This window comes from Oratosquilla oratoria, chromosome 18, assembly GCF_046742065.1.
Source record: "Oratosquilla oratoria isolate Oo_2021 chromosome 18, ASM4674206v1, whole genome shotgun sequence".
Classification (NCBI taxonomy): domain Eukaryota; kingdom Metazoa; phylum Arthropoda; class Malacostraca; order Stomatopoda; family Squillidae; genus Oratosquilla; species Oratosquilla oratoria.
The window spans coordinates 48,516,630-48,544,115 of NC_134794.1; the positions used below are offsets into that span (position 1 = coordinate 48,516,630).

At 40.1% G+C, this 27,486-nt stretch overlaps 1 protein-coding gene across 1 annotated transcript; it reads left to right on the forward strand.

The window, feature by feature from the left end:
* The first annotated feature begins 265 nt into the window (after nt 1–265).
* Nucleotides 266–26,954, forward strand: LOC143035203 (pyridine nucleotide-disulfide oxidoreductase domain-containing protein 2-like). The gene is made up of 11 exons (XM_076201926.1): nt 266–427; nt 5,824–6,011; nt 6,593–6,748; nt 12,113–12,266; nt 12,946–13,105; nt 16,211–16,352; nt 16,728–16,935; nt 19,848–20,004; nt 21,322–21,475; nt 21,790–21,897; nt 24,912–26,954. Exons 1-11 carry the CDS (start codon nt 301–303, stop codon nt 25,092–25,094), a joined length of 1,737 nt encoding a protein of 578 aa, XP_076058041.1. The 5' UTR covers nt 266–300; the 3' UTR covers nt 25,095–26,954.
* Nucleotides 26,955–27,486: the final 532 nt, after the last annotated feature.

The following is a 27,486-nucleotide window of genomic DNA, read 5'->3' on the forward strand; positions in this document are numbered from 1 at the left end:
GTTAGTATTTCTCCGATAGTGGGTTTATAGTGAACATTTACAAATGTGTTATAACACCAATTTCTTGTGTTATTACCTATGACTGTCTATGTTCTCTATATTTGTTAATTATTTAATTTGCATTTGTATTGCCTTGAATTGTTTGTAAAATTAGTATATACTGAAATAAATCATATTTAATCAAATCAAATTTGTATAATTGTTTTTATTATAAGACAGTTTCATAGTAGATAAGATCACTTAGAGTTTGACATTCCACCTGTTGCCCCCCAACACGTATACGAAATTACGAACACAAACATGGCGACTATTAGGGTTACAAGGAATAATAACCTTCTTTTCAAGTGTTTAAGCTCGAAAACTGTAGTTCGTCATGCATCAACGTTGGAGCCAGGGGCGAAATATGACTCCATTGTAATTGGAGGAGGTAAGCTAAAGTAGAGACATCAATTTGTTTCGTGGTTAAGGGAAATATTTAATTGTCTTATTCTAATTCTTACCTAACTACTCACGTGAAGACTTATTGATAGATAACCATTGGTCTCTCGTTTTGTTTGTGTCATTGTACTAAAATATTGTTTAATATATTGAGTTATATTAGTCAACAGTATTCGTCACTAAAGTTATTATTGGAGATACTATGAACTGAATAATTTTTCAAATCATTTACGAAACTATCACGAGAGTCGAGACTGATAAGACTTGGACCAGGATTTGCGATGACTTATTCCTAATGCTAATACCAAATGAGAACAATAGTGTATTAGTATCATAACCATTGTGGGCATACATATCTCCTTCAAGAACTTTAAAATAGACAATGTGTCAAAAAAAATTATTTTAAAAGGAAATACACAATTATCTATAGATAGTATGGGTATAGATTAGGTAGGTCAAACACCACCAGAGCCGCCACCGTCGATGACGAACACAATAGCGCGTCATTTTATGCGCACGCCGTTCAAACGGCCAAATTTACATACCGCGGGAAATTTAATTAATAAAAATGTTGTGTGAGTGTATTTACTACGATCGTAATAAATTTCAAACATTCACATCATCAGTTACATGTCGGTCAATAAAAACATTAGATAAACATGGCGGCCTGCATTCAGCAGTAGATCAAAAATTGGTATATGTTTCAACGTAAAAAATGAGCTAACAAATTTATCGTGCGGGCAACTGACCATAATGAACCAAAACTACTAGTATCGTGGATTATTCTAATACCAAAATAAAGTCAGTATGTTACGGTAGAGCTGAGAAATTGGTTGTTTAAATTAGTTTTTTTTTCTATCGGGTCGGATTATCGGATAACAACATCAACATCATCCCGCCATTTTATCTATCACTGGTGATATGGACCAAACTTCACTCTATTAAGTTTCTTACTATTATGTTATTAGTGTAATAGACTTATAGTTGAATTATTTTAAATATTTCCTTTAAAATGTGTGATTTTCATGTAATTTGATCGAAGAGAAGTTACGTTTTCATCCTCCGTAATATTACGGACCACAGCTACGATTCGTCCTGCCCGCTATCTATGATCACTGGTGGTATGGATCAAACTACACTATTAAGTTTGTTACTATTGGGTTATTAGCGTAATACCTTGCATATAATTGAATTATTCAAATTATTTTCTTTAAAATGTGTGATTTTCATGTAATTTTACGGTATTCGTAGCTGTGGTGGGTAATTTTGCAGAGGATAAAAAACGTAATCATATGATCAAATTACATGGAAATCACACATCTAATAGAAAATAGGTCAAATAATGCAACCATATGCTAATTTTTTATATAAAATTGTGCCTGTCAGTAAAAACCGTCATTGTTTACGTTTGATCGGCGATCAGTCAGACCGCACGTTTCGGCCCGATTTCCTCGGACATAATAGGCCCGATTTAATTCCATTCAAAATGCAATATCTCGAGAACTAGGACAGCTAGATGGATAAATCAAATTGCATTATACTCATAGCGACTTTTTCCATCCCATGAGAACTACTTCAGCTCAAATATCAGGAATTCCATTTTCATATTGACCTAGCTAGTATAGTCAATACAATATACAGACTTTTAAGTTAACCAAACTATAAAATAGATATACCCATGACTAACAGTAACTATTAACCAGGCCAACTTAGGATTATAGTGCAATAGTGATAGAAATCTCCCCATCCAAACACCCCGATTTCCCACATTTCCCCCCAGATCGTTCAGGAGGAGAGGTAGGCCTAATTGCATTAATTTAACAATTAATATCTTCAAAACTATGCAATTGCGCAGGAAATGAAGTACACCATTGTTCATATCACAACATTTCTCACTAGGAACATGTGAGCCAGATAGTTCTGTGGTTGGGTGAATCTATAAATTGACCAATAGGAAGCACGGGTAAAATACAGTACAGTCCATGCCACGGCAACATAACCTAATCTAATGTAAATGGAGACTGGAGAAAACTTCATTGTCCATCTTGATTATAAATATTGTCATCTTAGTGGTGATATTTGTCATAATTTACTAAGGATGAAATAGAAGTAAAAATCCAAAATTGTGCAAACCCAGATCTTTAACATGAAACTTACTATATTAATATCCTATCATTACTATATAACCTAAGCTAACTTAAAGGTCAGATATCAACAGATATACCATTCGCTAAAAATCATCGAAAAAGTACTTTTTAAAAGCATACAAATAAAGTTTTTACCTATTACAGAAGAATTTATTCAGAAAATTCACTTTTAATTGCGCCTCGCATACCACTTTTCCGAAGTCTAGATATTCAGAATAACAATATTGTTTGTTTGGCAACTGTGACATCACGAATGCGGAATTCCCCGAACCTTTCCCGAAGCGCACGGGCGGAATGTTTCAAATAGCAGACGACGCAATGAAATGAAGACAAAACTGTTTTTTGCCAAATTTGATAAGATGTAGATGGTGGAATTATATAGAATACTGTCAGTATGTTTTTTTTTCTGACAGTATTCTATATAATTCCACCACCTACATCTTATCAAATTTGGCAAAAAATAGTTTTGTCTTCATTTCATTGCGTCGTCTGCTATTCGAAACATTCCGCCCATGCGCTTCGTGAAAGGTTCGGGGAATTCCGCGTTCGTGACGTCACAGTTGCCAAACAAACAATATTGTTATTCTGAATGTCTAGACTTCGGAAAAGTGGTATGCGAGGCGCAATTAAAAGTGAATTTTCTGAATAAATTCTTCTGTAATAGGTAAAAACTTTATTTGTATGCTTTTAAAAAGTACTTTTTCGAGCAATACGATGATTTTTAGCGAATGGTATATCTGTTGATATCTGACCTTTAATCTAATGCAACCATTCCAAACATGAAAAGTGAAATTGTGTTTGCAAGAAAGCCGTGATACTGGAATAGAGCCAAAATAGATTTTGCCATACATTGGGTGGAAAGTTTCAAAGTATTTATTTTTATTTACTTTATTATATATATATATATATATATATTTTTTTTTTTTTTTTTTTTTTTTTTGGGGGGGGGAGGCAGATTTCTCTGTAAATTTTTAGAAGTATACACCTACACAATATAGCAATAGAAAATTAATTATTAATTTTGTAAATTATAATGCAATGGGGGGACAGAGAGGGGGGGTCGCCGATTTAATGAAGCGGCCTTGCTGTGGATGTGCTGTGTCTTGCGACACTGCTTCTGACCCAGGGCAGTGGACAAGGTGCAGGGATGACCCGTCATCCAGGAGGTGCTCAGATAAGAGGGAGGGTGGAGGAGTGTGGAGTGTATTCAGGGATGGAATGGGTGGAAATGATTTTATGCCTTTCCCTTTTTGGCTACCTCCCTTGTAAGGGGGAAAAAGTCTTGGTATATGTATGTATATATGTATGTATGTGTAATGCATCAACATATTATGCAATTTTCTTGGCAGAAATCAATAAAAAAAGTTACTAAAACAGATTTACTAACAAATGAAGTCACAGCAGTTGAATGATATGCCATGTTTGTTTTGATAGATGCCAAGATCAAAGAAATAAATGGATGATAAATTCATCTATTCTAACCTAAACTATATGTAGTAATTCAGTACAGGGGTCCCTCAAATAACGCGGATTCAAATAACATGGATTCAATCATACGCGGATTTTATTTCAAAACCATCTCAAATGTAGAGAACCGTTTTAAAATTCTCGCCGAGTCGGGCACGCATACGCACACACGCGGCAACATCGCAAACAATTTTACCACCCTAACCTGTTGAAGTGTAATGTTTCTTTCGTTTGGAACACAACTAATAAGTCTGATAATGACTGCGCTTGTCGTGTCTTAATTTATCTTATGAGGTTCTTGTTACTGGCGGTGGTGGTTTGGGAGATCAAAAACAGACATATACATGCTTACACACGTGTAGACACGCACACGTAGACACGTGTTAGACAACCAGTGTATGTTGTGAATGCGCGTGTGTGTACACACAAATACGAACACAGACACACGCACGTACATGCTTACTTGTACATGTTAACACAGACGCATACACGCATGCCACACACATACATACGCCACATACACACACATATACATACGCCACATACACACACATATACATACGCCACACACACACACAGTGTATATGCCACATACACACACATGTATATACGCCACATACACATGTATATACACACAAACACATACAAATGCCACATACATACCCCACATACATGCGCGCACACACACACAAACACATACACACACACACACGTACACATACACATACATACGGTTCTCGGTATTTAATATGGAAAGTCAGCATACGCGGATTTGGTGATACACGGTAATTTCAGGAACCTAACCCCCGCGTTATTTGAGGGACTCCTGTACCTCAAATTCTAAAGGTCATCCATGTCGTCACAGATGCTGATGGCCTGATTATTATTACTGTACCTCAAGCAATTAACAAATGATGACAGAACCCTGTGTTCTCTCATAAAGTCCAAGGAAGCCCCATTGTCTTTGTAACAATGCTTTTTAATATTAAGTGGAGTTGGAGAACATCCAGTCCACAACATGAAAGCCATCATCTAACTGAGAGTGACTGGACTGGACAGATGACAAATTGGCATCTCAACCATATCCTAGCAGCTTCATTCATTAATAGATTTGCTCGTAGCAAGATTTTTTTATTTTTTTATTTTTTTTTTTTTTTTTTCACCAGGAAAACAGCATATTACATTCATGTATTGTAATTTACAAAATTAATATTTAAACTTCTAATGCTATATCACATAGGTGTGCACAACTAAAAAAAAAATATGCCAATTTCTCTGCCCAAAACTGTCATAGTAATTATATTTATCATTGTTTACAGTTCTGAGAATTTGTGAAGTTTCATCTAACCCTCTCATACAGCAGTTTGTAAAAAAAATTTGCATCTGTATTATGACAATTATGATGGGTGAACATCTTTATATTAACCAAGGATTAGGTTAAGTCTTTACAGCTGTAATTCTTACCTATATCATGGGCTAGCTTTTATCATTCTGGGTATTTTGAATACCATATATAAATACATCAAGTTAATAGTAACTTAAGTAGCAATTTTAAAAAATTGAGACTGGCAAATATCTTTACATTTGCTGAACATTGTTTATTGAAATATATTTGCTGGTAAAATTCCATTTTCATACCATTATTGACTTTTATTGTAGTCATTTTATAGTAATAATTTGTGATATGAATCTGAGAGTAATTTCTGGTCATATGATACTGTAGCATGAAATTTTTTCCATAGTATATCAGGACTTTGATGACTCTTATTAGGTCACAATGGACTAGTAGCAGCTGCATATTTGGCTAAGGGAGGTCACCGAGTATGTGTACTTGAGCGGCGCCATGTTCTAGGTGGAGCAGCAGTGACAGAAGAAATTGTACCTGGTTTCAAATTTTCTCGGGCATCTTACGTGCTTGGGTTGCTTCGTCCACTTGTGTACGAAGACCTGGATTTGAAGGTTAGGCTTACCATTTTAGATGTATTAAGTCCTGTAATATGTTGGGATGGGGGACCAGTAGATCTCCATAGATTTTTGATTCTGGGAGGGCATAAAAGTGTTAAGGGATGACTTTACTTTTTAAAACATAATGATAACACAGACCTATTCTTCTAGTTATAATTGGGTCTGTGGATGGTGCTGGGATTGGGTGGGAGACCCTTCTAACCAGAATTTATCTTGCTTTGACCCTCTTCCTATCACGATGTGAACCTCAGCCAGAACTAAGCATACAAGGCATACAATACAGGTGTCCTGCACTGTAAGATGCATTGGTATATTTTACAAATACAATTGCCCCATTTCCTTCTTGCAAGAGACTAGAGGCCCAGAAGAAACAGGTTACAGCCTATACTTGAGCCCATGGGCCAGACAGTTTATTCACCGACATAAGATAGCCCTATTATAAGGTGGGAGTGGTCAATGTGCAGCAGGCATGATCTAGTTTAAAAGAAATATTTTGTTAAAAGCCAATATAGCAAGGAAATTGTGCTTAGAAAAAGTAATATGCCCAGATCCTGATAACAAGTTAATTTTTTCAGCGCCATGGACTCAAAGTTTATCCCCGTATACCAAGTTCTTACACCCCACTCCACGAGTCCTCGTGGTCCCAGGGGTCAGGACGTTCCCTCATACTTGGTACAAACCATGAGGAGGACCAAAGACAGATTGCACAGTTTTCCGAGAAGGATGCACATGTAAGTTCATGGTTGGATTTCATGGTTATACAGTGTATGTGGAATTGGGTATCTGTTGGACAATTTTGTGCTCATGTGATTGTTGGAGAAAGTTGCTAATAATTAGATTTCAGTATTTTCTTTGGGGTTTCAATTGTGTGTGGTACCTTGTTAGCATCTCTAATGGAGTGATATATGGAAAATCTGTTTGAAGTGTTATTGTACAATTTTATTCAGTTGAAGGTAGTAACCCACATGGATTTCAGTATTTTCTTTGGGGTTTCAATTGTGTGTATGTAACTTGTTAGCATCTCTAATGGAGTGATATATTGAAAATTTGTTTGAAGTGTTATTGTACCCATACAATTTTATTCAGCTGAAGGTTGTAGTCCACATGGAAGAGGGTCTCAAAAGGAATGTCCTACAGATGAATAGAATTGACCTTAACCCAAACAATTTTTTTTTAAGATATATCCCTGTTGCCAATCATTCCTTCATCGTTTGTAAAGTAAGTGTTACATCCTTATACCTGTGATGTAATTCCAATTTTGCAATGTATTCCTTACAGGTAATGCAGTGACAGTGTGGAGATTCTAATACCTGAGCTAGATACTTGAGTGGTGTTTGTTTTGCTGTTTAAAGTCAAGAAGCTTTAAAAAAGGGGTTAACAATGATAAAGTATGTGGTAGCCTTAGTTATGAAATCATAGTGATCTCAATAACCTTTAGTTTATGCACAAAATATCCTCTTTGAAGTACAAGTTTACAACTTCTTTAGAGGTACTTTGGTCTTGTCATTTTATCTATACTGTATATCAAAAGGCTATTTCTCCCATATAAGGGAAGTAGCCAGTTATGTTTATAATAAGGGAGGTGGCCTTGTCATTCATATTGTATAATTTTGTTTGTAGTTTTATGTTGATAGTGGTACATGGAACGTAGTCTGCTTGCTGTATACAAACTCATCAGCCTATGATCAGCTTATAATTTACTTACACCCTATATAATGTCCAGTACACTACCCATTTGCTTGTATCATACTGTAATTGACTACTCGTGCGCGCACACACACACACACATATGAGAGACTGGGTTGAAATTACTGACTTTGGAACAAAGAAAAGAAAGAGGCAACCTACTGACCATCTACAGAATAATGAAAGGCACGGAAATCCAAGATAGAGAGAACTTACTAAATTAGGATAAGAGAAACAAAAGAGGACAAAAAAAAAACTCAAAAAGGATAGTTATAGAAGAGACCTGGGAAAAAAAAGTTTTCCACAGAGTAGTAGACATCGGGAACAAACTGGACAAAACAAAAGTGTGTGCAAAAACCATACACGAATTTAAGAGCAAACTAGACACTACGAGATAGATACAATGATTGGATACTACGACCATAGCTCCCTTTCCCATAAAATATGACTAGGTAAATAGACACATAGGGTGGAGGAATCAAATTTTTGGCCAAGAAAAACTTAAATGTGATGAAGGACACAGAGGGTAAAAACAGTGTGGAAATTATCATGATAAAAGTTGAAGACAGTGACATGAAAAGTAGAAAGTTCATGGTGATTTATGTGCCCCCAAAAATGGGCTCTTAGAAAGATTTCCACACAGAGCAATGGATCTCTGGAACAAACTGGATGAAACAATAGTTTGTGCCAAAACTATACATGAATTTAAGAGCAATCTAGACACTGCAAGATACAAAGACAGGACACCACGAGTATGGCTCCCCTTCCCAGAAGATACAACTAGGTAAATACACACACACACTTACACATGTACATCATGACTCAGAGTGAGGTGGCTTGGTTTGGCAGAAGTACCTCCTCACCCCTTTCAATCAAATTTACACTCCCCAGCAAATGCCTCTGCTTTAGCTTCATGCATGTGCTTCTGTAATGAACTGCTTTTATTATGTATAGTGGTGGCAGGAATTGGACATTACATGATCCCAACTTCATATTGCCTCTATAGTATTTGAGTTGGTGTTTCTAGGTTACATATTTGAGTTTGCAAAATTGATGAAAGCGTGCCTGTATTTTTTCTTTATCTCAGTTTTGAATAATTTTGTGATTTTTTTCAAGAATCATCACTACATTATGATTTGAATATAAATTTGTCATAATGGCACCATTGACTACTGGCATTTGCCTTAGTTATTAAATAACATTGGCTAAGGGCTGCTTGCTGCATCCTGATCTGGTCTTGCTTTACGTAAAGACATAAAGGAGTACATATTTTCAGTTGCTTTATCAATAATTCATACATATCACAGGGAATACTGTAATCTAAGGGGAACCAGTTCTCTTTCAGGTCATTACAATTGCAGGTACATTGAACTTAACTACATACATACATATACCAAAGGCTTTTTTCCCCCTTACTTGGGGGGTAGCCAAACTTAACTACATACATATACTAAAGGCCCTTTTCCCCCTTACAAGGGAGGTAGCCAAAAAACAAAGGCATAAAAACCACTCTCATCCATTCCATCCATATCACACTCCACCCCCTTCCCTCCCTCTTATCTTGGCACCTCCTGGATGACAGGTCATCCCTGCATCTTGTCCACTGCCCTGGGTCAGAGGCAGTGTTGCAAGACACAGCACATCCACAGCAAGGCTGCTTTATTAAATTGATGACCCCCATCCCCTCATGCAGAAAAGGAGAAGACAGGAAGAAATCCCTTCGGGCTGCATCAAATTTTTCTCACCCTCCATCCCCCACCCATTCCACCTCATATGCGCTGAATGGCCTACCGGCTCCAGTGCATGGCCTTCAAGTGAAAAAAATTCATAAATCAAATCAACCATTCCACCTCATGGATCACAACATCACCCATATACAACTGTTCTCCATTCACCCCTATCTTCTGTCCTCTCCCATCCCTCCTCAACAGACATTCCCCTCTTCCCCAAAGCCCCTTTTACCCCATCCATCCATCTCATCCTAGGTCGCCTCCTCATGGTCACTCCTTCCACATCTGCCTTCCACACCTCTTTTACCAGTCTTTCTTCACTCGTTCTTTCCTTGTTTACAAAGGATTACAAAGGCGGAGCATGCCAACAGGAGACCTTTTGGTCCATATCTAGGTCAGATGCGGGAAAAAATCATAATAATAATAAAATAATAAAAACTATAATAATGTGAATAACAAATAAAATACATAAATGCATAGGTATAGTTAAATAATAAGCAAACAGGTAAATAGTAAATAATAATAAATTGACATGACTAATAATAAATGAAAATCAAACAGACAAATGATAATAAAATAAAAACAAACAATATAAAATAAATTATAATCATTGCAGCATCTTGCTTAGGTGTTTATCTAAATGATTCTTAAAGCTTCGAACTGAACTACATTGCACTACCTGTGCAGGAAGTTTATTCCATTCATTAACTACACAGTTGGCAAAGTTGTTTCTACCTACTTCCAAATTGAATCTATTTCTGGACAGTTTGAGACCATTGTTTCTTGTCAGATTCTCATTCAATGTGAAAATTTTGTCACTTTTGATGTCAATTCCCTTTAAAATTTTAAAGACCTGTATCAAGTCACCTTTGAGTCTATGCTTTCTTAGGGAAAACAGATTCATATGTTTTAGTCAATTTTCGTATGATTTATCTTTAATATTTGGAATCAGTTTTGTGGCTCGCCGTTGTACTTTTCCAGTCTGTCAATGTCTTTAATGAGATTCGGTGACCATACGGAAACAGCATATTCCAAATGTGGACAAACCAACGATTTATATAGCTTGTTAATGAGTGATGAACTTTTGGAATCAAAAGATCGCGCAATCAGTCCTAGAATCTTATTTGCTTTCTCAGAGGCTGAAATACACTGCTTGGATGATTTGAGGTTGTTACTGATAATTATGCCGAGATCTTTTTCACTATCCACTTTTGTTAACGAATTTGGGATTCTCTTTGGATTTATCAGCGATGTTCATTTCATATTGTCGTTTTCTTTTTCTTATTGTCTTTTTTAAATCTCTCTGTATAATCCATGTTTCTGCCCCATACAGTGCTATTGGCACAATCACTCCTTCATACAACCTCCTCTTAGCATCCATTCCCAAATGTCTATTTCTCATTACACTGTTTAATCCACCAAGGCATTTACTCGCTTCTCTCAATCTACATTCTACCTCCACTTCCACTCCTCCCTTTCCTCCCACATTTGCACCCAAGTATCTAAAACTATCCACTTCCAGTCTCTCTCCCTTAACCACTTCGGTACGGAACTTAAATCTCGCCGGCAGCAGCCAATGCCAGCCGTACGACGTGTCGTAATAATACTCGCATCATAAAATATAGTCACCGCTTATATCGATCGTTCTCTCTTTCACCCGCGAATTTTGAAAACCACAGAGAATGGGATTCAGGGCACATTTGAGAGAATGTAAAAACACAGGGGCGACTACAATAAATATAATAAAGACGCCGATATGGCAGTGTCGCGAATCCACTTGCTCCTCATGACGCCTACGTGTGCGGCACCGTATGGAAGGGGTTAACACTCACTTCCAGTCTGCTGCCACTTTTTCCCCTTGTACATATCATCATCTTACTTTTACCCACATTTATCTTCAGCTTCCTTCTTTCACACACTTTCCCAAACTGTCACTAACTTCCTCAATCCCTCCTCTGATCCTGCCACAAGCGCAGTGTCGTCTGCAAACAACAGCTGGCTTATCTCCCACTTTCCTCCATTTTCTTTAACTATCTCCAATCCCTGACCCACCACCCTTGCATTTACCTCTCGCACCACCCCATCAATGTACAAATTGAACAACCAGGGTGGCATATGACATCCCTGACAAAGTCCCACCTTTACCTCAAACCACTCGCTCTGTCCATTTCTAATCCTGACCCACGCTCTACTACTCTCGTAAAAACACTTGACAGCTCCTAAAAGCTTTCCTTTTATCCCATATATCTGCAATACCTCCCACAGTGCCTTCCTGTCAACCCTATCATAAGCAATTTCCAAATCCACAAAAGCCTAAAAAACATCCTTACCTTTTCCTAAGGTTTTCTCACATGTCTGTCTTACCACAAAAATCTGATCTACGCAACCTGTACCTGTCCTAAACCCACGCTGTTCCTCACCAGTTACTCCCTCTGTTCTTCTCCTAATCCTCTCAATCAAGACCCTCCCATAAGCCTTCCCAACTACACTTAACAAGCTAATCCCTCTGAAACTACTACACTCACACCTGTCCCCTTTTCCATTGTAAAGTGTAGCTATACAGGCAAATGCAATTATTTATTAGCATTCTGTATTAGGTCATGTCTTGATGCTAGTTTTTTAACAAGATTGATATATGTTTAGGTGTGCTTTGGCCTCAATGTGAATTGTCATTTGCAGGCAATGCCCAAGTTTGAGGCTTTGTTGAATAAGTGTGCTGAAGCAGTTGCACCCTTATTGGATAATAGTCCGCCAGATGTTAACAAGTACTTCAGCTCTGGTTTGATGGGCAAATTACAACAACTACCTCAGTTTCTTCCTCTCCTGAAGACAGGTAAGTATCATTAGAATTATAACCTGGGACCAACTGTGGTCATGTGAGATAGATGTCACAGGTCATCATCTCCCTGCCACCAGTCTTCAGAACCTATCAACACCCTCACCTTGATCAGGAGGTACAGCCTCAGAGGGTTGAAGAGTCGCCTACAAGGGAGAACTGTGGGAACTAGTAGTGTAGTTGCACACAATGCTTGCATCTGGATTTCATATTCCTCTGATGCTCTTGCTCAAACTTACTCCCTCAAAGAGGGTTAGGACAGTGCCTCATTACTGAGGACATTAAGTTGGGTAATTTAATGTATGCCATTGCTGGGAACTCATTCCAGGAGGCATTATCCCAACCTTCTCTGAGAGAGTAAGTTCATGACAGACCAAATCAAACTGTACCATAAAGCTTTTCACCTTCCTCATTATTTTCTTGTGTAAAGGCATTGCATTTTTTTAATATTGTAATAATCCATTAGTATGAATTTGTTAGATTTTATGCCTTTTTCTTTTTGGCTACCCCCCTTGTAAGGGGAAAAAAGCCTTGGTATATGTATGTATGTATGAATTTGTTAGTGCTTATTCCAAAATTCTTTAATACCCTTCAGTGCAATTTTATCTTCATCCTCCCCATCCTTGTTTGGATATCCTGCAGTTTACTAATACCTTGCAACTGCTTTCACCCACAGGCCAGATGCTGGGGAAGGATTTGCTATTCTTCTATGAAATGCTGACAGGACCTACCACAAAGATCCTTGACCACTGGTTTGAATCTGAACCTTTGAAAGCTACACTTGCCACTGACAGTGTCATTGGAGCCATGATCAGTCCCAGCACTCCTGGCAGTGGGTGAGTAAACATTTTGAAGTTTTATAAAATCACCAGAAGCTCTCTGGCAGAGTGGGTTAGGGCGTCATTACTTGCGGCAAAGGTCAAGGGGATGGCGGTTCGAATCCTGCCATCGGCAAAGTTGAACCAAGGGTACGGTTAATTAACCCCTTCGATACGATGACACCTACGTAGGCGTCATGAGGAGCAAGTGGGTACGCGAGGATGCCATTGTCAGCGTTTTGATTATATTTATTGTAGTTGTACCTGCGTGACCCCCATACTCTGTAAACTGGCTTCATCATATTTTCTATGGTTATCAAAATTCACAGATGAAAGAGAGAACGAGCAATACAGCTGTGACTATTTTTTATAATGCGAGTATTATGAGTATTATGGAGAAAAGTGGGAGGTGAGTCAGCTGTTGTTTGCGGACGACACTGCGCTTGTGGCAGGGTCAGAGGAGGGATTGAGGAAGCTGGTGGCAGAGTTTGGGAGAGTATGTGATAGAAGAAAGCTAAAGATAAATGTGGGTAAAAGTAAGGTGATGAGATGTGCAAGGGGTGAAAGTGGCAGTAGACTGGAAGTGAACATTAAGGGAGAGCGACTGGAGGAAGTGGATAGTTTTAGATACTTGGGTGCAAGTGTAGCAGGAAAAGGTGGTGTGAAGGTGGAGGTAGAATGTAGATTGAGAGAAGCGAGTAAATGCCTTGGTGGTTTAAAGAGTGTAATGAGAAATAGACATTTGGGAATGGATGCGAAGAGGAGACTGTATGAAGGAGTGATTGTGCCAACAGCACTGTATGGGGCAGAAACGTGGAACATAAGAGAAGAAGAGAGAAGGAGTTTGAATGTGTTTGAGATGAGGTGTCTGAGAAGTATGGTGGGGGTTACTAGGCTAGATAGAGTGAGAAATGAGGAGGTGAGGAGGAGAACAGGGGTGAAAAAGGATTTGGGAGAGAGGGTTGATGAAAGAATATTAGGATGGTTTGGACACATGGAAAGAATGAGTGAAGAAAGACTAGTAAAGGAGGTATGGAAGGCAGATGTGGAGGGAGTGAACATGAGGGGACGTCCTAGGATGAGGTGGATGGATAGGGTGAAGGGGGCTTTGGGGAAGAGGGGAATGTCTGTTGAGGAAGGAAGGGAGAGGACGGAAGACAGAGGTGAGTGGAGAACGGTTGTATATGGATGATGTTGTGACTGCATGAGGAGGAATGGGTGGGGGGTGGGGTAGTATGTGTGAGTAAATTTTGACGCAGCCCGAAGGGATTTCTCCCCGTCCTCTCCTTATATAAAGGGGGACGGAGAGGGGGGGGTCGCCGATTAAATGAAGCGGCCTTGCTGTGGATGTACTGTGTCTTGCGACACTGCTTCTGACCCAGGGCGGTGGGCAGGGTGCAGGGATGACCCGTCATCCAGGAGGTGCTCAGATGAGAGGAAGGGTGGGAGGGGTGTGGAGTGTATTTAGGGATTAAATGGGTGGGAGTGTTTTTATGCCTTTCCCTTTTTGGCTACCTCCCTTGGAAGGGGGAAAAAGCCTTGGTATATGTATGTATGTATGTATTATGACGCAACATCGCACGTCAGGCAGCTAATGCTGCCCTCGAGATTTTGGCCCGGAGTGAAGGGGTTAACCCCTTCCATACGGTGCCACATACGTAGGTGGCATGAGGACCAAGTGGATACACGAGGCTGCCATATCGGCGTCTTGATTATATTTATTGTAGTTGCCCCTGCGTAATGACATACTCTCTAAACTGTCTTCATCACATGTTCTTTGGTTATCAAAATTCACAGATGAAAGAGAGAACGATCGATATAAGCGGTGACTATATTATATGATGCGAGTATTATTACGACACATCGTACGTCTGGCAGCTAACGCTGCCCGCGAGATTTTGGCCCGAACTGAAGAGGTTAAATTCCACGCTACAAAGTCCTCTATAAGGGGCACCATCCTAGCCTTCCGATAGGGGGGAGTTTGTGATGTTAAACCATATCATCATCATCATCATAAAATCACCTAGAATGAGCTTAACCTGCAGCTGAATGAAATTGCCAAGGGATAGCTAGAAGCTTTATAAGAAGGGTCATGTTCTTTATTGGGTTTCAGTATTGTATGACCCAGGGCAGTGGACAGGGTGCAGGGATGACCCGTCATCTAGGAGGTGCTAAGATGGGAGGGAGGGTGGAGGGGTGTGGAGTGTTTTCGGGGATGAAATGGGTGGGAATGTTTTTGTGCCTTGTCCTTTTTGGCTACCCCCCTGGTAAGGGAAAAAAAAAAAGCCTTGGTATATGTATGTATGTAGTATTGCATGAAACTGAAGAGGTGCAATCATCACATGATTAATGGAATGAATGAATGGAAGGGGCATGTGATGGAAGTGCATGGATTGAGGAGGTTCCTCATCATGTCTACCCCCTTTTCTTCCTCCACAACCACCAAACACCAGCCTCCAGAAACATGTGAATAATCATATCTCTTACTGCTCCATCAGCAGACACTCTGACATCGTCTCTTTCCAAAAGGACAGAGTCCACGCGGCCAGACTACAGTGCCAGCACTTTTCACCCGTTCTAAATTACCAGGGACAGATGGATGAACACATCATGGATATTTGTCCTGCATTTAACACTTCACCCCATGCTATTGAACACGTTATGGAAGACTGCATTGTACACAATCACCCAAGCCAATGCTATTGAACACGTTATGGAAGACTGCATTGTACACAATCACTCAAGCCAACAACACAACATACATTCTATAAGGGATTTATGGGAAAACCCTACTCAAGCATTCCGCGTGGAGATGGGGCTGCTTGGCCAGACAGCATAGGGAACGTCAGCATCATTTCATTCCCATCCACCATCCTTGTTTCCCTCTTGGATGAAAGGCCATCCCTGTCTCCTGCCTAAACCAGGCAGACATTGCATTGTGGTCATTATTAGCAGTGCCTAATACCTTTAATAAGATAAGAGGGAGGGAGGAGGATGGAGGGGGTAGAATATATAGGAAATGGAATGGGTGGGAGTGGTTTCTATGCCTTTTTCTTTTTGGCTACCCCCCGTGTAGGGGGAAAAAGCCTGTAGTATGTGTATGTATGCATAATACCTTTACAGATATGTATTACTGCACCATGTGATGGCTGCTCTGGCAGGTGTGCGAGGGGCCTGGGGCTATCCAGAAGGAGGTATGGGTGGCGTTACTCAAGCCATGGCTCGTTCCGCAAGGGAAGCAGGAGCAGAACTCTATACGAGTCAGGTAGGCTGAAGTGGTGTATGATCAGTCACAAGTTCTGAAATAAAATGAAGGTGATTTCTGGGACAAGTATTGTATATTTTGTGTGAGGTTTGTGCTGCAATTTTTAAGTTGAATTTATAAACAAATTGCTCTACCTTGTATTTTTCTCTCGCCTCCCTCCCTCCTTCCCATCATTTATTTCTATATTTTCTCCCCCTTCCTCTTCCTTCCTCTTTCTCCTTCCTCTTCCGTCCTTCTCCTTCCTTCCATCCTCCTCCCCCTTCTCCTTCAGATTTTGATTCCCTAGCTCTATAAAGTTCATCTTTAAGAGACATTAGATTTGTTTTGAATTAATAGATCCCAGCACACAAGACTTGTTTATCTTTCCAAAATTAGGAGGTGCAGAACATCGTAGTAGATGGTGTGGGTGAGGTGGTTGGTGTGGAAACTGCGGAAGGCAAGAAAGTGTACGCCAAACACGTGTTATCCAATGCCACTCCTCATATCACATTCAACAGACTATTGCCTGATGGCATCTTACCTGAAGAATACAAAAAAGCTATCCAGGGTTTCGACTACACCTCACCTGTCTGCAAACTAAACGGTAGGTTTTTGGTAAATCTGTTAAATTTGTTGTTAGTCTTTGTCGTCAATCCCGAGATAAGGAACCAATGATGGGTACCTGTTTGTGGTGGTCATACAAGATAGACACTGGAGGGAACCTTCCCCTTGCTGCCAACCATCTTCAAAATCCATCATCCCCTTCACCTTTAATTGGAGGTGCAACATGCTGTCACCAGGCTGGGCCCAAGATTTCTCTGTTGTCTTCGACTGGATTTCTTCCACTTGTCACATAGAGACCTGACAATATATGATTGCTCACCTCCCAGTATCATCCATTGACATAGAAACTATCAATATACCGAGGGTGTATTTCCCCCTTACAAGAGAGGTAGCCAAGTCAAAGGCACACTCACTCCACTCCCATCTACCACCCTTGTTTCCTTATCATCATAGCTCCTCATGGATGAAAGGCCATCCCTGTCTCCTGTCCACTGCCCAGGTCAAGAGCAGTGCAGCAAAACTAACTTCTCCAACATAAAAACAGACCTTCAATATTCAACACAAACAACAATACAAAGTATCTTAATGAAGAAATCAATGACAGAGCCTGAGATACATTGCCAGCCACTCTGGGGCTGTGGGTTTCAGTCAGTGAAACTCGAGACAACAACTGTTATTATTTATCCTTCACCTTGTATTGCTTTTGACCCAAGCACTGTGGCAGGGGATAGGTCAGTCTTTCATCCTCAGGTGCTGAAAGGGGAAGAGAGAGAGTGTGTGCATGTTTTTTTTTTTGGGGGGGATACTACATAGTTTTATTCAGATTTTTTGGTAATTGATTGGAAAGCAACTATTTAGATGTTTTGATATACCAAAGATTTTTTTTCCCCATATAAGGGAGGTATCCATGGTTCTTGCCCACTGCCAGGGAGTGAAGTAATGCAGCAAGACATAGCACACCCACAGCAGGGCTCCATCACTTCATTTACATGGTGACCCTGCATGTCAAAATGGAGAAGATGAGAAACCTCTTTGAGCTGCATCAGTTTATAGTCCATTCACAACCATTCTCCACTCAAACCTATATCAACTTTCCCTTCACTGCTCAACAGGCATTCCCAATTTACTTGAGGTCCCCTTCAACCCATCCATCATGTACTTGGTCTTCCCTTCAAGTTCTCTCAGTCCACTTCTGCTCTCCACACTCTTTATGCTAGACTTACCTTACTATTTCTTTCCATGTGCCCAAAACACCCCAGTATTCTTTTATCAGTCCTATCTGCCAACTCCCTTTCCACCCCCTACTCTTCTGCTCACATCCTCATGCCCCTCGCTATCCATTTTTGTAAACCCTCCCCCCCATATATTCATCTCATACACATGAAAGTTTCTCCATTCTGCCTCTCTTAATTTAGTCTTGGCCCAATACAGTGTCATAGGGCCATATAATTCCCTGTTCACATCCATCCCCAGCCACCTGTTTCTCATGACACTTGTCATTCCACCAAGACATGCACTTGCTTCCCTCTACAGTTTACTTCCACCAGCACTTTTCCATTCCCCGCTACACGTGGTCCAAGATATATAAAACCATCCATTTCCTCAACCTTCTTTCCTTTAAGACTTACCTCCAGTTTACTGCCACCCTCACCCCTTGCACATCTCATCACCTTGCTCTCGCCAGCATTTACTTTCAACTTCCTCCTATTACATACCTTCCCAAAATCTGTCACTGATTGCCTCAAACAGTCTGACCCAGCCACAAATGCAGTGTCATCAGCAAACAACAATTGGCTTGCATCCCACTTCCCTCCACTCTCTAACCATCTGAAATCCTTTGCCCATCACCCTCACATTTACTTCCCATACCAACCCATCCGTGTACTTGTTGAAGGGCCATGGCAACATAACACAACCATGGCACAATTGCACCTTCACCTTAGACCAGTCACTTATCATTCCAAAGCCTAACAGAAGCTCTACTTCTTATGTAAAAGCTTTAGACCACCCTTAAAAAATTTCCCTCTATCTTTTATATCTGCAATACCTCCCACAATGCCTTCCTGTCTATCCTGCTGTAAGTCTTCTCTAAATCCTTATATACATATCCCAAAGGCTCTTTCCCCCTTACAAGGGAGGTAGCCAAAAAACAAAGGCATAAAATCCACTCCTACCCATTCCATCCCCACATACTCTTCTCCCTCCCTCTTATCCTGGCTCCTCCTGGATGGCGGGTCATCCCTGCATCTCACCCACTGCCCTGGGTCAGAAGCAGTGTCGCAAGACAAACACATCCACAGCAAGGCCGCTTCATTAAATTGGTGACCCCCCTCTCTATCCCCTGATCCCTTAACATTTTTACATCCCCCCCCCTTTCCTTTTTAATGCAGAATTAAACAACCACCCCTTCAGCCCTCTGGCACACTCCCCTCCATTAGACACATATTAGACAAACTGGCTAGCCAATCCACTCTAATTATTCTTCCCTTTGTCAGATACTCTACATGACACTCATCCAGCCTAGGTGCTTTACCAGCTTTCATCATTTTCATTGCTGTTTGTACTTCAACTTTTGCTATAGCCCAGCCAGTTCATATAATTTGAATATTACATAAAAATTAATTTAAATGCTAACAAATCTTCTCGTCTTCTCCTTTTCTGCATGAGGGGATGGAGAGGGGGGTTGCCGATTTAATGAAGTGACCTTGCTGTGGATATGCTGTGTCTTTCAACACTGCCTCTGACCCAGGGCAGTGGACAAGATGCAGGGATGACCCGTCATCCAGGAGGTGCTAAGATAAGAGGGAGGGTGGAGTGGAGTGGATTCAGGATGGAATGGGTGGGAATGATAATTATGCCTTTTTCTTTTTTGCTACCTCCCTTGTAAGGGGGAAAAAGCCTTTGGTATATATATGTATGTATGCTAACAAATCTATATGGTTTGAATTGCAGTTGCTCTCAAAAGTTTGCCCAATTTTGTGGCCAACCCCAACATGGTTGAAAACGGTGTCATGCCACACCACCATTGCACTATCCATCTCAACTGTGAAAAAACAGAATTACTGGAGGAGGCTTACCTGCAAGCTAAACAAGGCCTAATTCCTGACAAGTGAGATTTTATTATTTCATGTTTTGTACTCGCATAACAGACAACAGTACATCACTTATTTGCTAAAAGGTCTTTGGGATAAACTAGTGACTAGTCAGTTGCCTCAAGGCTGAAGGCACTTGACAAGAGGGACCCAAGGAAACCAGTATAAAAGAATAATAATTGTTGCCTCAAGTTTCTCTAGCCAGAAAGTTGCAGCCTCACGGTGGCTAAAAACAGTCTTTGACTCCTTCCACAGATCTCCTTGGAAAGTAACTTTGGACTGTTGTCTGTGTTGCATTAGTATGGGGCTTATGTAGAAGGGCAAGAAATGCATGTAAAGTTGATAGCCTGGTCCAGTCCAGAAACTGAGTATCAGGTACTATTTTTGCAAGTGAGGGAATTGTTGGCCTTCATTCAGGACTGCTCTGTTCAGGTACATGTCATGGTCTCTCCCATTGATCTGCCTGGGAAAAAACCTTGGACAGTTGTCTGTGTCATATTAGTGTCCTTCGTGACTTGTGGGCTAATCCAGTGGCCATTGCTTAGTACTTCAGAGCCATGGATCTTCAGCAAAAGTTAAAGTATACCTCTATTTATCAATCTGTATAACAAAAAAGTTCTTTCCCCATGCAAAGGAAGTAGCCAGCCAAGGCATGTACCTGTCACACACCCATTCAACACCCTATTGTTTCCCTTGTTAAAAATGTCTTAAGCACTTTATGGATGAAGGGCTAACCCTGTCCCCCAACCACACTGCTTGGTTCAGACAGTACAGTACAGCAAGATGTGACAGCTAGGGGTCAACCCACTGACCTGGCATCAGCCTCTGCTGGACCTCCAGATGGAGGTTAAGGTTTTGATGAACTTTGAAAATGATGACTGGTATCTGAAACTGATTGTTGCACAAGAGGTTCATTTCCCTCCCACTGTCTTCAGAACTCTAACATCCTATTTTCTATCTGGAAGTGCAGCCCTGAGAGGCTGATGCTTTGTCTCCAGACCAGACCAAAGATATCTTTTTACTCTGACTTCATTTCCACTGAAGGAGACCTGAGAACTTATGACTACTACCAACCACACCACCACACCATACCACCAACCACCACTGCCATACCACACCACCAACTACCACCACATCACACCACCCTACACTGCTGGTGCTGCAAGATAGTGACATGAGAAAATACTCTCACTCTAATACAACTAAGCCCAACATTTCTTACTGAGCAGTATGTGGGAGGGCTCAAGGAACATTGTCAGCTGTGGGTTTCTAGTCATTGAAACTTGAAACATCTGATATAATTATGTGCTTTTAATGTATTTTTTTGCCAACAGCCCAATGATTGAAATGACGCTTCCCAGCAGTGTTGACAAGACCCTTGCACCACCAGGCTGCCATGTGGCTCTCTTCTTCACACAGTATGTGCCATACCATCTGGCAGGTGGCAAGAAGTGGGATGATGAAACTAAACATGCATATGCCAACAAGGTTAGTGTTCTGCTTGGGTAGCTTTCACCTTTGGTTTTTTATTGGCTGAAGCTAATTGCATATAAACAAGTATGTTTTAGTGTATGTGATTAATATATTAGAATTGATAATCTAGCATAGGTATGCATTTGTCAGGAATGAGGTGACTTGACATGGGAGATGAAATTCTTTGCCCCTTTCACTCTTCAGCACATGCAATTAGGAAAATATAGTTTTTGAAAATTTGAATAATTACAGGTTAAAAGAGTTTCTGTTTTTAGTGAAACATGAGCCTTCTTATGTGAAAGTTAAAAGTATGGTGCTCGCCTTTTCAGATTTTTGATGTGGTGGAAGGCTATGCCCCAGGTTTCAAAGAAAGCATCATTGGTTATGAAGTCCTACCTCCACCTGAGCTGGAAAGGATCTTTGGACTTACTGGAGGGGTAAGAGGAACCTGCTCAAATTTTTCATGTATAAACAACTGTAAGAATCTCGCACAACTGTTTTCAAAGCATCCAACAATCTAGAAAATAAAAAAAAATACAAACAAAACAAAATAGTCTAAAAAATAACTTGGTGCCTTGACTGGTTACCTCCCTTATAAGGGAGAAGAATCCCTTGGTATATTGACAGTATATCCATCCCATCTAGGGTTATTGACTGCATGTTATTGTGTATAATTTGCATAGTTGCACGCAACCAATATTTTGGGAATTATGTAGAGCACCCCTACGGACCAGAACCACACATCATTCTAATACTGTGACTGCCCCCATTATGCTGTCTCCCCCCCCCTCCTCCTCCTCTTAATACTGGCCTGTACCACTTCTTTTGATATATATTTCCATAATCACCTTTGTCCCTTGTGGTGCGGGGAAGAGAAAATGGACACTAAGAGGAGATTGTATGAAGGGGTGATTGTGCACACAGTACTGTATGAGGCAGAAACATGGAACATAAGAGAGGAAGAGTTTAAGTGTGTTTAAGATGAAATGCTTGAGAAGTATGGTAGGAGTTACTAGGCTGGATAGAGTGAGAAATGAGGTGAGGAAAGCTGGGTTGGAAAGGGAGGTGGGAGATAGGGTTGATGAAAGAGTGTTGGGATGGTTTGGACACATGGAAAGAATGAGTGAAGAAAGATTAGTAAAAGAGGTATGGAAGGCAGAGATGGAGGGAATGAACATGAGTGGGCAACCAAGGATGAGATGGATGTTGTAAGAGGGGAATGTCTATTGAGGAAGGAAGGGATGTGTTATGTCACCTTGGCTGTTCAATTTATGCATGGATGGGGTGGTGCGAGAAGTAAATGCAAGGGCAGTGGGTCAGGGATTGGAGGTTCAAACACAAGCTCTACCACTCTCGTAAAAACTCTTGACTGCTCTTAAAAGCTTTCCTACTATCCCATGTATCTACAGTACCTCCCACAGTGCCTTCCTATCTACCCTGTCATAAGCCTTTTCCAAATCCATAAAAGCCCAAAAAACATCCTTACCTTTTCCTAAGGCTTTCTCACATCTGTCTTACCACAAAAATCTGATCCACACAACTCCTACCTGTCCTAAACCCACACTGTTCCTCACCAATAACTCCATCTGTTCGTCTCATAATCCTCTCAATCAAGACCCTCCCATAGCCTTCCCAACTACACTTTACAAACTGATCCCTCTGAAACTACTACACTTACACTTATCCCCCTTTCCCTTGTAAAGTGGAACTATACAGGCATTCCTCCAGTCCTCTGGCACTCTACCCTCTCTTAAACATTAATTAGCTCACCAGCCAGCCCACCATCACTACTTCCTTTTTAAGACATTCTTCAAGACATCCATCCAACCCAGGTGCCTTACTTGCTCTCATCGCCTTAACAACTGCCTTCACCTCATCTTTCCTTATTTCACCTCCATTTTCCTCCCTCATCACTGCCATTTTCTTAGTGCTTCCCACTGCAACTACCTTTCCCTCCCTATCTTCCTTCACATTTAGCAACTCCCTAAAATACTCTGCCCATCTTCCTCTTATTGCCTTCTCTTCCATTATCACCTCTCCATCTGCACCTTTTACCACTATAGACAGCTCCACAAAAAGAATAAGAGGTGCCAGTAAATCTCGGTCCATAACATCCAAACAACAGCTCCACAAAATCTCCTCATTGAGTGAGTTACAGGCTGATCTGGTAACCATGGCTACTTTTCTTGGGACACCAGGTCTCTTGACTCACAGTATGGGGCAACAGGTTGATTGATGGAGGTTGTCATTTTTTTATGCATCTAGCTTTTGAACATTTTACCAACATTCATCACCAGTGGGTGAGATGCAGGAATGACCTGTCATCCAGGAGGAGCCAAGAAAAGAGGGAGGAGGGGGTGGTGAATGGGAGTGGAGTATGTGGGGATGAAACAGATGAGAGTGGATTTATGCCTTGACTTTGGCTACTTCCCTTGTAAGGGGAAAAAAGCCATTAGTATATGTATGTACCACCACCACCAAAGGGGGGCTATGTACTTATACTGTATCATATCTTATTGTGTTATTGTTGTATCCATAGAGAAGTGCATACTGTAGATACTTGGATTATCAAGCATGCTACTCATCTCTTTCATACATACATATACCAAAGGCTTTTTCCCCCTTATAAGGGAGGTAGCCAAAAAAAAAACAAAGGCATAAAAACCACTCCCACCCATTCCATCCCTATCACACTCCACTCCCCTTCACCCTCTTATCTTGGCATCTGGATGACAGGTCATCCCTGCCTCTTGTCCAGTGCCCCCTGTGGTGGGGGGAAAGAATACTGCCACCAAGTCTTCCCACTTGAATCATAAGAAGTGAGAAAAACAGGACGGGGATTAGGACTAGGCATCCTTCTCCCTGTAGCCCCACAGGGGACATTCCTAAAAAAAAGTGAAGGCATCTCTTTCACAATTGTAATAATCATTTGGTGTGTATGTCATTGAACAGATTTCTTTTTCTCTCTTTCTCTTTCTCTCTCTCTCTCTCTCTCTCTCTCTCTCTCTCTCTCTCTCTCTCTCTCTCTCTCTCTCTTTTATATATATATATATATATATATATATATATATATATATATATATATATATATATATATATATATATATATATATATATATATATATATATACTTATATATATATATACATATATATATATATATATGTGTATATGTATATATATATATATAGAGATAGCTCTCATAATATATCCTTGTTCTGGACTGAATAGTGTGTTGGCATATTTCATCCTTGTGACTCATAAGAGTTGGGGCAAAAGTTTGCTTTGACAGAGTGTCACATTTCCTTATAAGAGTGATTGAGGCCATTGTATACGGCTTAGTAAAGCAAAAGTTTGTTTTTAAGTAATACTTTTTTTGTAAGAGGAAAGGGCCTCTGATATTTAAGCATATACATAGATTTTTCACATATCTTCTTTTTTTCAATTCTAGAATATTTTCCACGGTGCCATGAGTCTTCATCAGCTGTACATGTGTCGACCAAGTCCTTCCCTACCAACTCCCTACACCCCAGTGAAGGGGCTATGGCTTTGTGGTGCTGGAGCGCACCCTGGTGGCGGGGTTATGGGAGCACCAGGGAGACTGGCTGCCTTAGCAGCACTTGCCCAGAAATAACTCTGATCAGGTTTATCAGTATGAAGGGTTATATTCATCAGGGTAGTGTATTCTCATTTTAGAGAATTCTATGTGCCCCAGTCAAGGGGTGTTCATTATAGGTCATAATAAGTAATATTTTGTTCATGTTTATTATAGGTTGTTTTTAGTTATAGTTCTTGACTTTGTAACAGTAGAATTTCTGTAATTCTTTGTATTCTGCATGTATAGGAGTATTATTTTGGTGAAGTCTGAGAAAATGAAGTATTGAGAATAGTTACAGAATGTATCAAAACCCAAAAAATACCTGTGCACACACCAGCCTAATCCTTCCTATAGAACAACATGAATACGATAAGTTCACAGTTTTATGCAAGAGCCCTGAACCCTCCTTACCTATCTCGTTACATCACATAACACAACCAAATGAATGTAACTACACCAATAGCAAACTACTCAAACATTGATAACAACCATTACTAACACCACACCTCAAACCATATGAAAGAACATTCACACTCGGATCACAAAACAAGCACTCCAAAACTTGCAACCAAAGACCCGTCTTCATCAAACCCCTCTAGTCATTAAACCCATTGAAACAATTCACTCAAGAGTAGCAAGAACCACACTAGACTGTTCAGGTCACCATCAAGCATTAAGACTGTACCAACACAGAATAGGTCTGGCAACAGAAACATAGTGCCCCCAAGTGCAACCATTATACAGGAGACACTGTATACATCATCTTGGACTGCCTCACCCACCCTAGCCACACCTAGACAATAGCACAATATTTCTTCATTGAGTAAGTTGGGCCAATCCAATAGTTACCTGGGTGCCATGGGGCTCTTGCAAGAGAGACCTGGTGCAGTGGATTGTTTTATGGATTGCTGAAAATCTTTTGAACTTAATGATTGTAAGAGGCATTCCTGTTCTCCATGAAGTACAGTAATTAGTATATATACGGTCATTAGAAATTGCAACATTCTGAATTCATGGAGGATTGCAAGATGATTAACCTGAGAGATGTGCAGTAGGGTTTTGTCTGCCATACCCATGGTGCACAGTTGTTTAAGAAAAAAATCAAAAAGTTTTACTGTTATAAAATGAAATATTCCATGGAAAAATATAGGAAAACCAAATGTTAGTTAATTATGTGCAGTAATTCAGGCATGGTGATGTAATGAAATTCCACATTTTGCTACTTCAAGATAGCAGGCTTTAGTAGTGGTAATGCATGGGTGGGCAACAGGGAACTTTTCTACTACTTTTTCTGACTTTGTTCCTCACCATTGCTGCTTCACTTGTCTGCTCTTTCTTTTTCATATGAATGTTTTTTATGTCTTTAGTAAGACTGAATCTCGCTGGCTGAGCGGGTTAGGGCCTCGTTATAGACTACCAAATTTAAGAAAAATCTTCATATTATATGATGTATGTTGCAGTTTCACACTTCATCATATGATGTATGTAGCAGCCTATGGCTTAAAGATGCTTTGAGTGTAACTTGAATCACACAGCCCCATAGTGGTTAGTAACAGCCCCCAGATACTCTGTTGTATGATTTGTATAATTGTTGGGATGTTTCTTTATCACCAGCTGAAAGTAGGAGGAGAGGAGCAGTGATGGTGGTCAGCTTTCCATATATGAAAAGGTTGAAGAATAGTTTTAGTTGATAAAAGACATATCTTGGACCTGGTCCACAGAATGCCAGCTAATATTTCTTGTCCATTGCATAAAAGTTGTAAGTTGACAGGTTTTTGTAGTCTAAGATAGTTTTGATTTGCTGTTTATTTGAGCCATATCTTGTATATGATCCCTGTAAATACATAAGTAACTTTTTCAACATTGTTATGCAACTGTTACCTTGATTGATCAGAATGTAAATGTTTATTATTTAACCTAGAATAATTCAGTTAAGGGAAAAGTTATTGTATATCATAAAGGTATTAATTTACTACTTATTCTCATACGAGATATTTGCTGGATGATTTTTATCAAGGAAGAGGTGTGGTGGCTGAGCATATTGAGGGCATCAACATATTAAATTGAGAAGCTAGATGAATGGTAGTTTAAGTTTATAGAGTGTATCATGGGAGTAAGGGCATACATTTTGTATCCTGAAACTCTGACAAGGGTATTCATGCCTTGCAGAGCAGGTAACAGCTGAAGCAATTAAAAAAGTATGTATTAATGTGGAAGGATAACTTACCAAACCCTTTCCGTTAAGGCTGTCATAAGATGAGGAAAATTGTCAACTTTAATCAAAACCATTTTTGAATAATAAGCCAGTTGTTGCTTGCTGACAACACCTTCAACTTTCTCCTGTCGCACACCTTCCCAAACTCTGTCACTAACTTCCTTAATCCCTCCTCTGATCCTGGAACAAGTGCAGTGTCGTCAGCAACCAACA

Coding starts and splice junctions, on each gene's coding strand:
- LOC143035203 (XM_076201926.1), top strand. CDS start 301: ATGGCGACTATTAGGGTTACAAGGAATAATAACCTTCTTTTCAAGTGT. Junction 428..5,823: donor CTCCATTGTAATTGGAGGAG/GTAAGCTAAAGT, acceptor GACTCTTATTAG/GTCACAATGGACTAGTAGCA. Junction 12,267..12,945: donor TCTTCCTCTCCTGAAGACAG/GTAAGTATCATT, acceptor TTTCACCCACAG/GCCAGATGCTGGGGAAGGAT.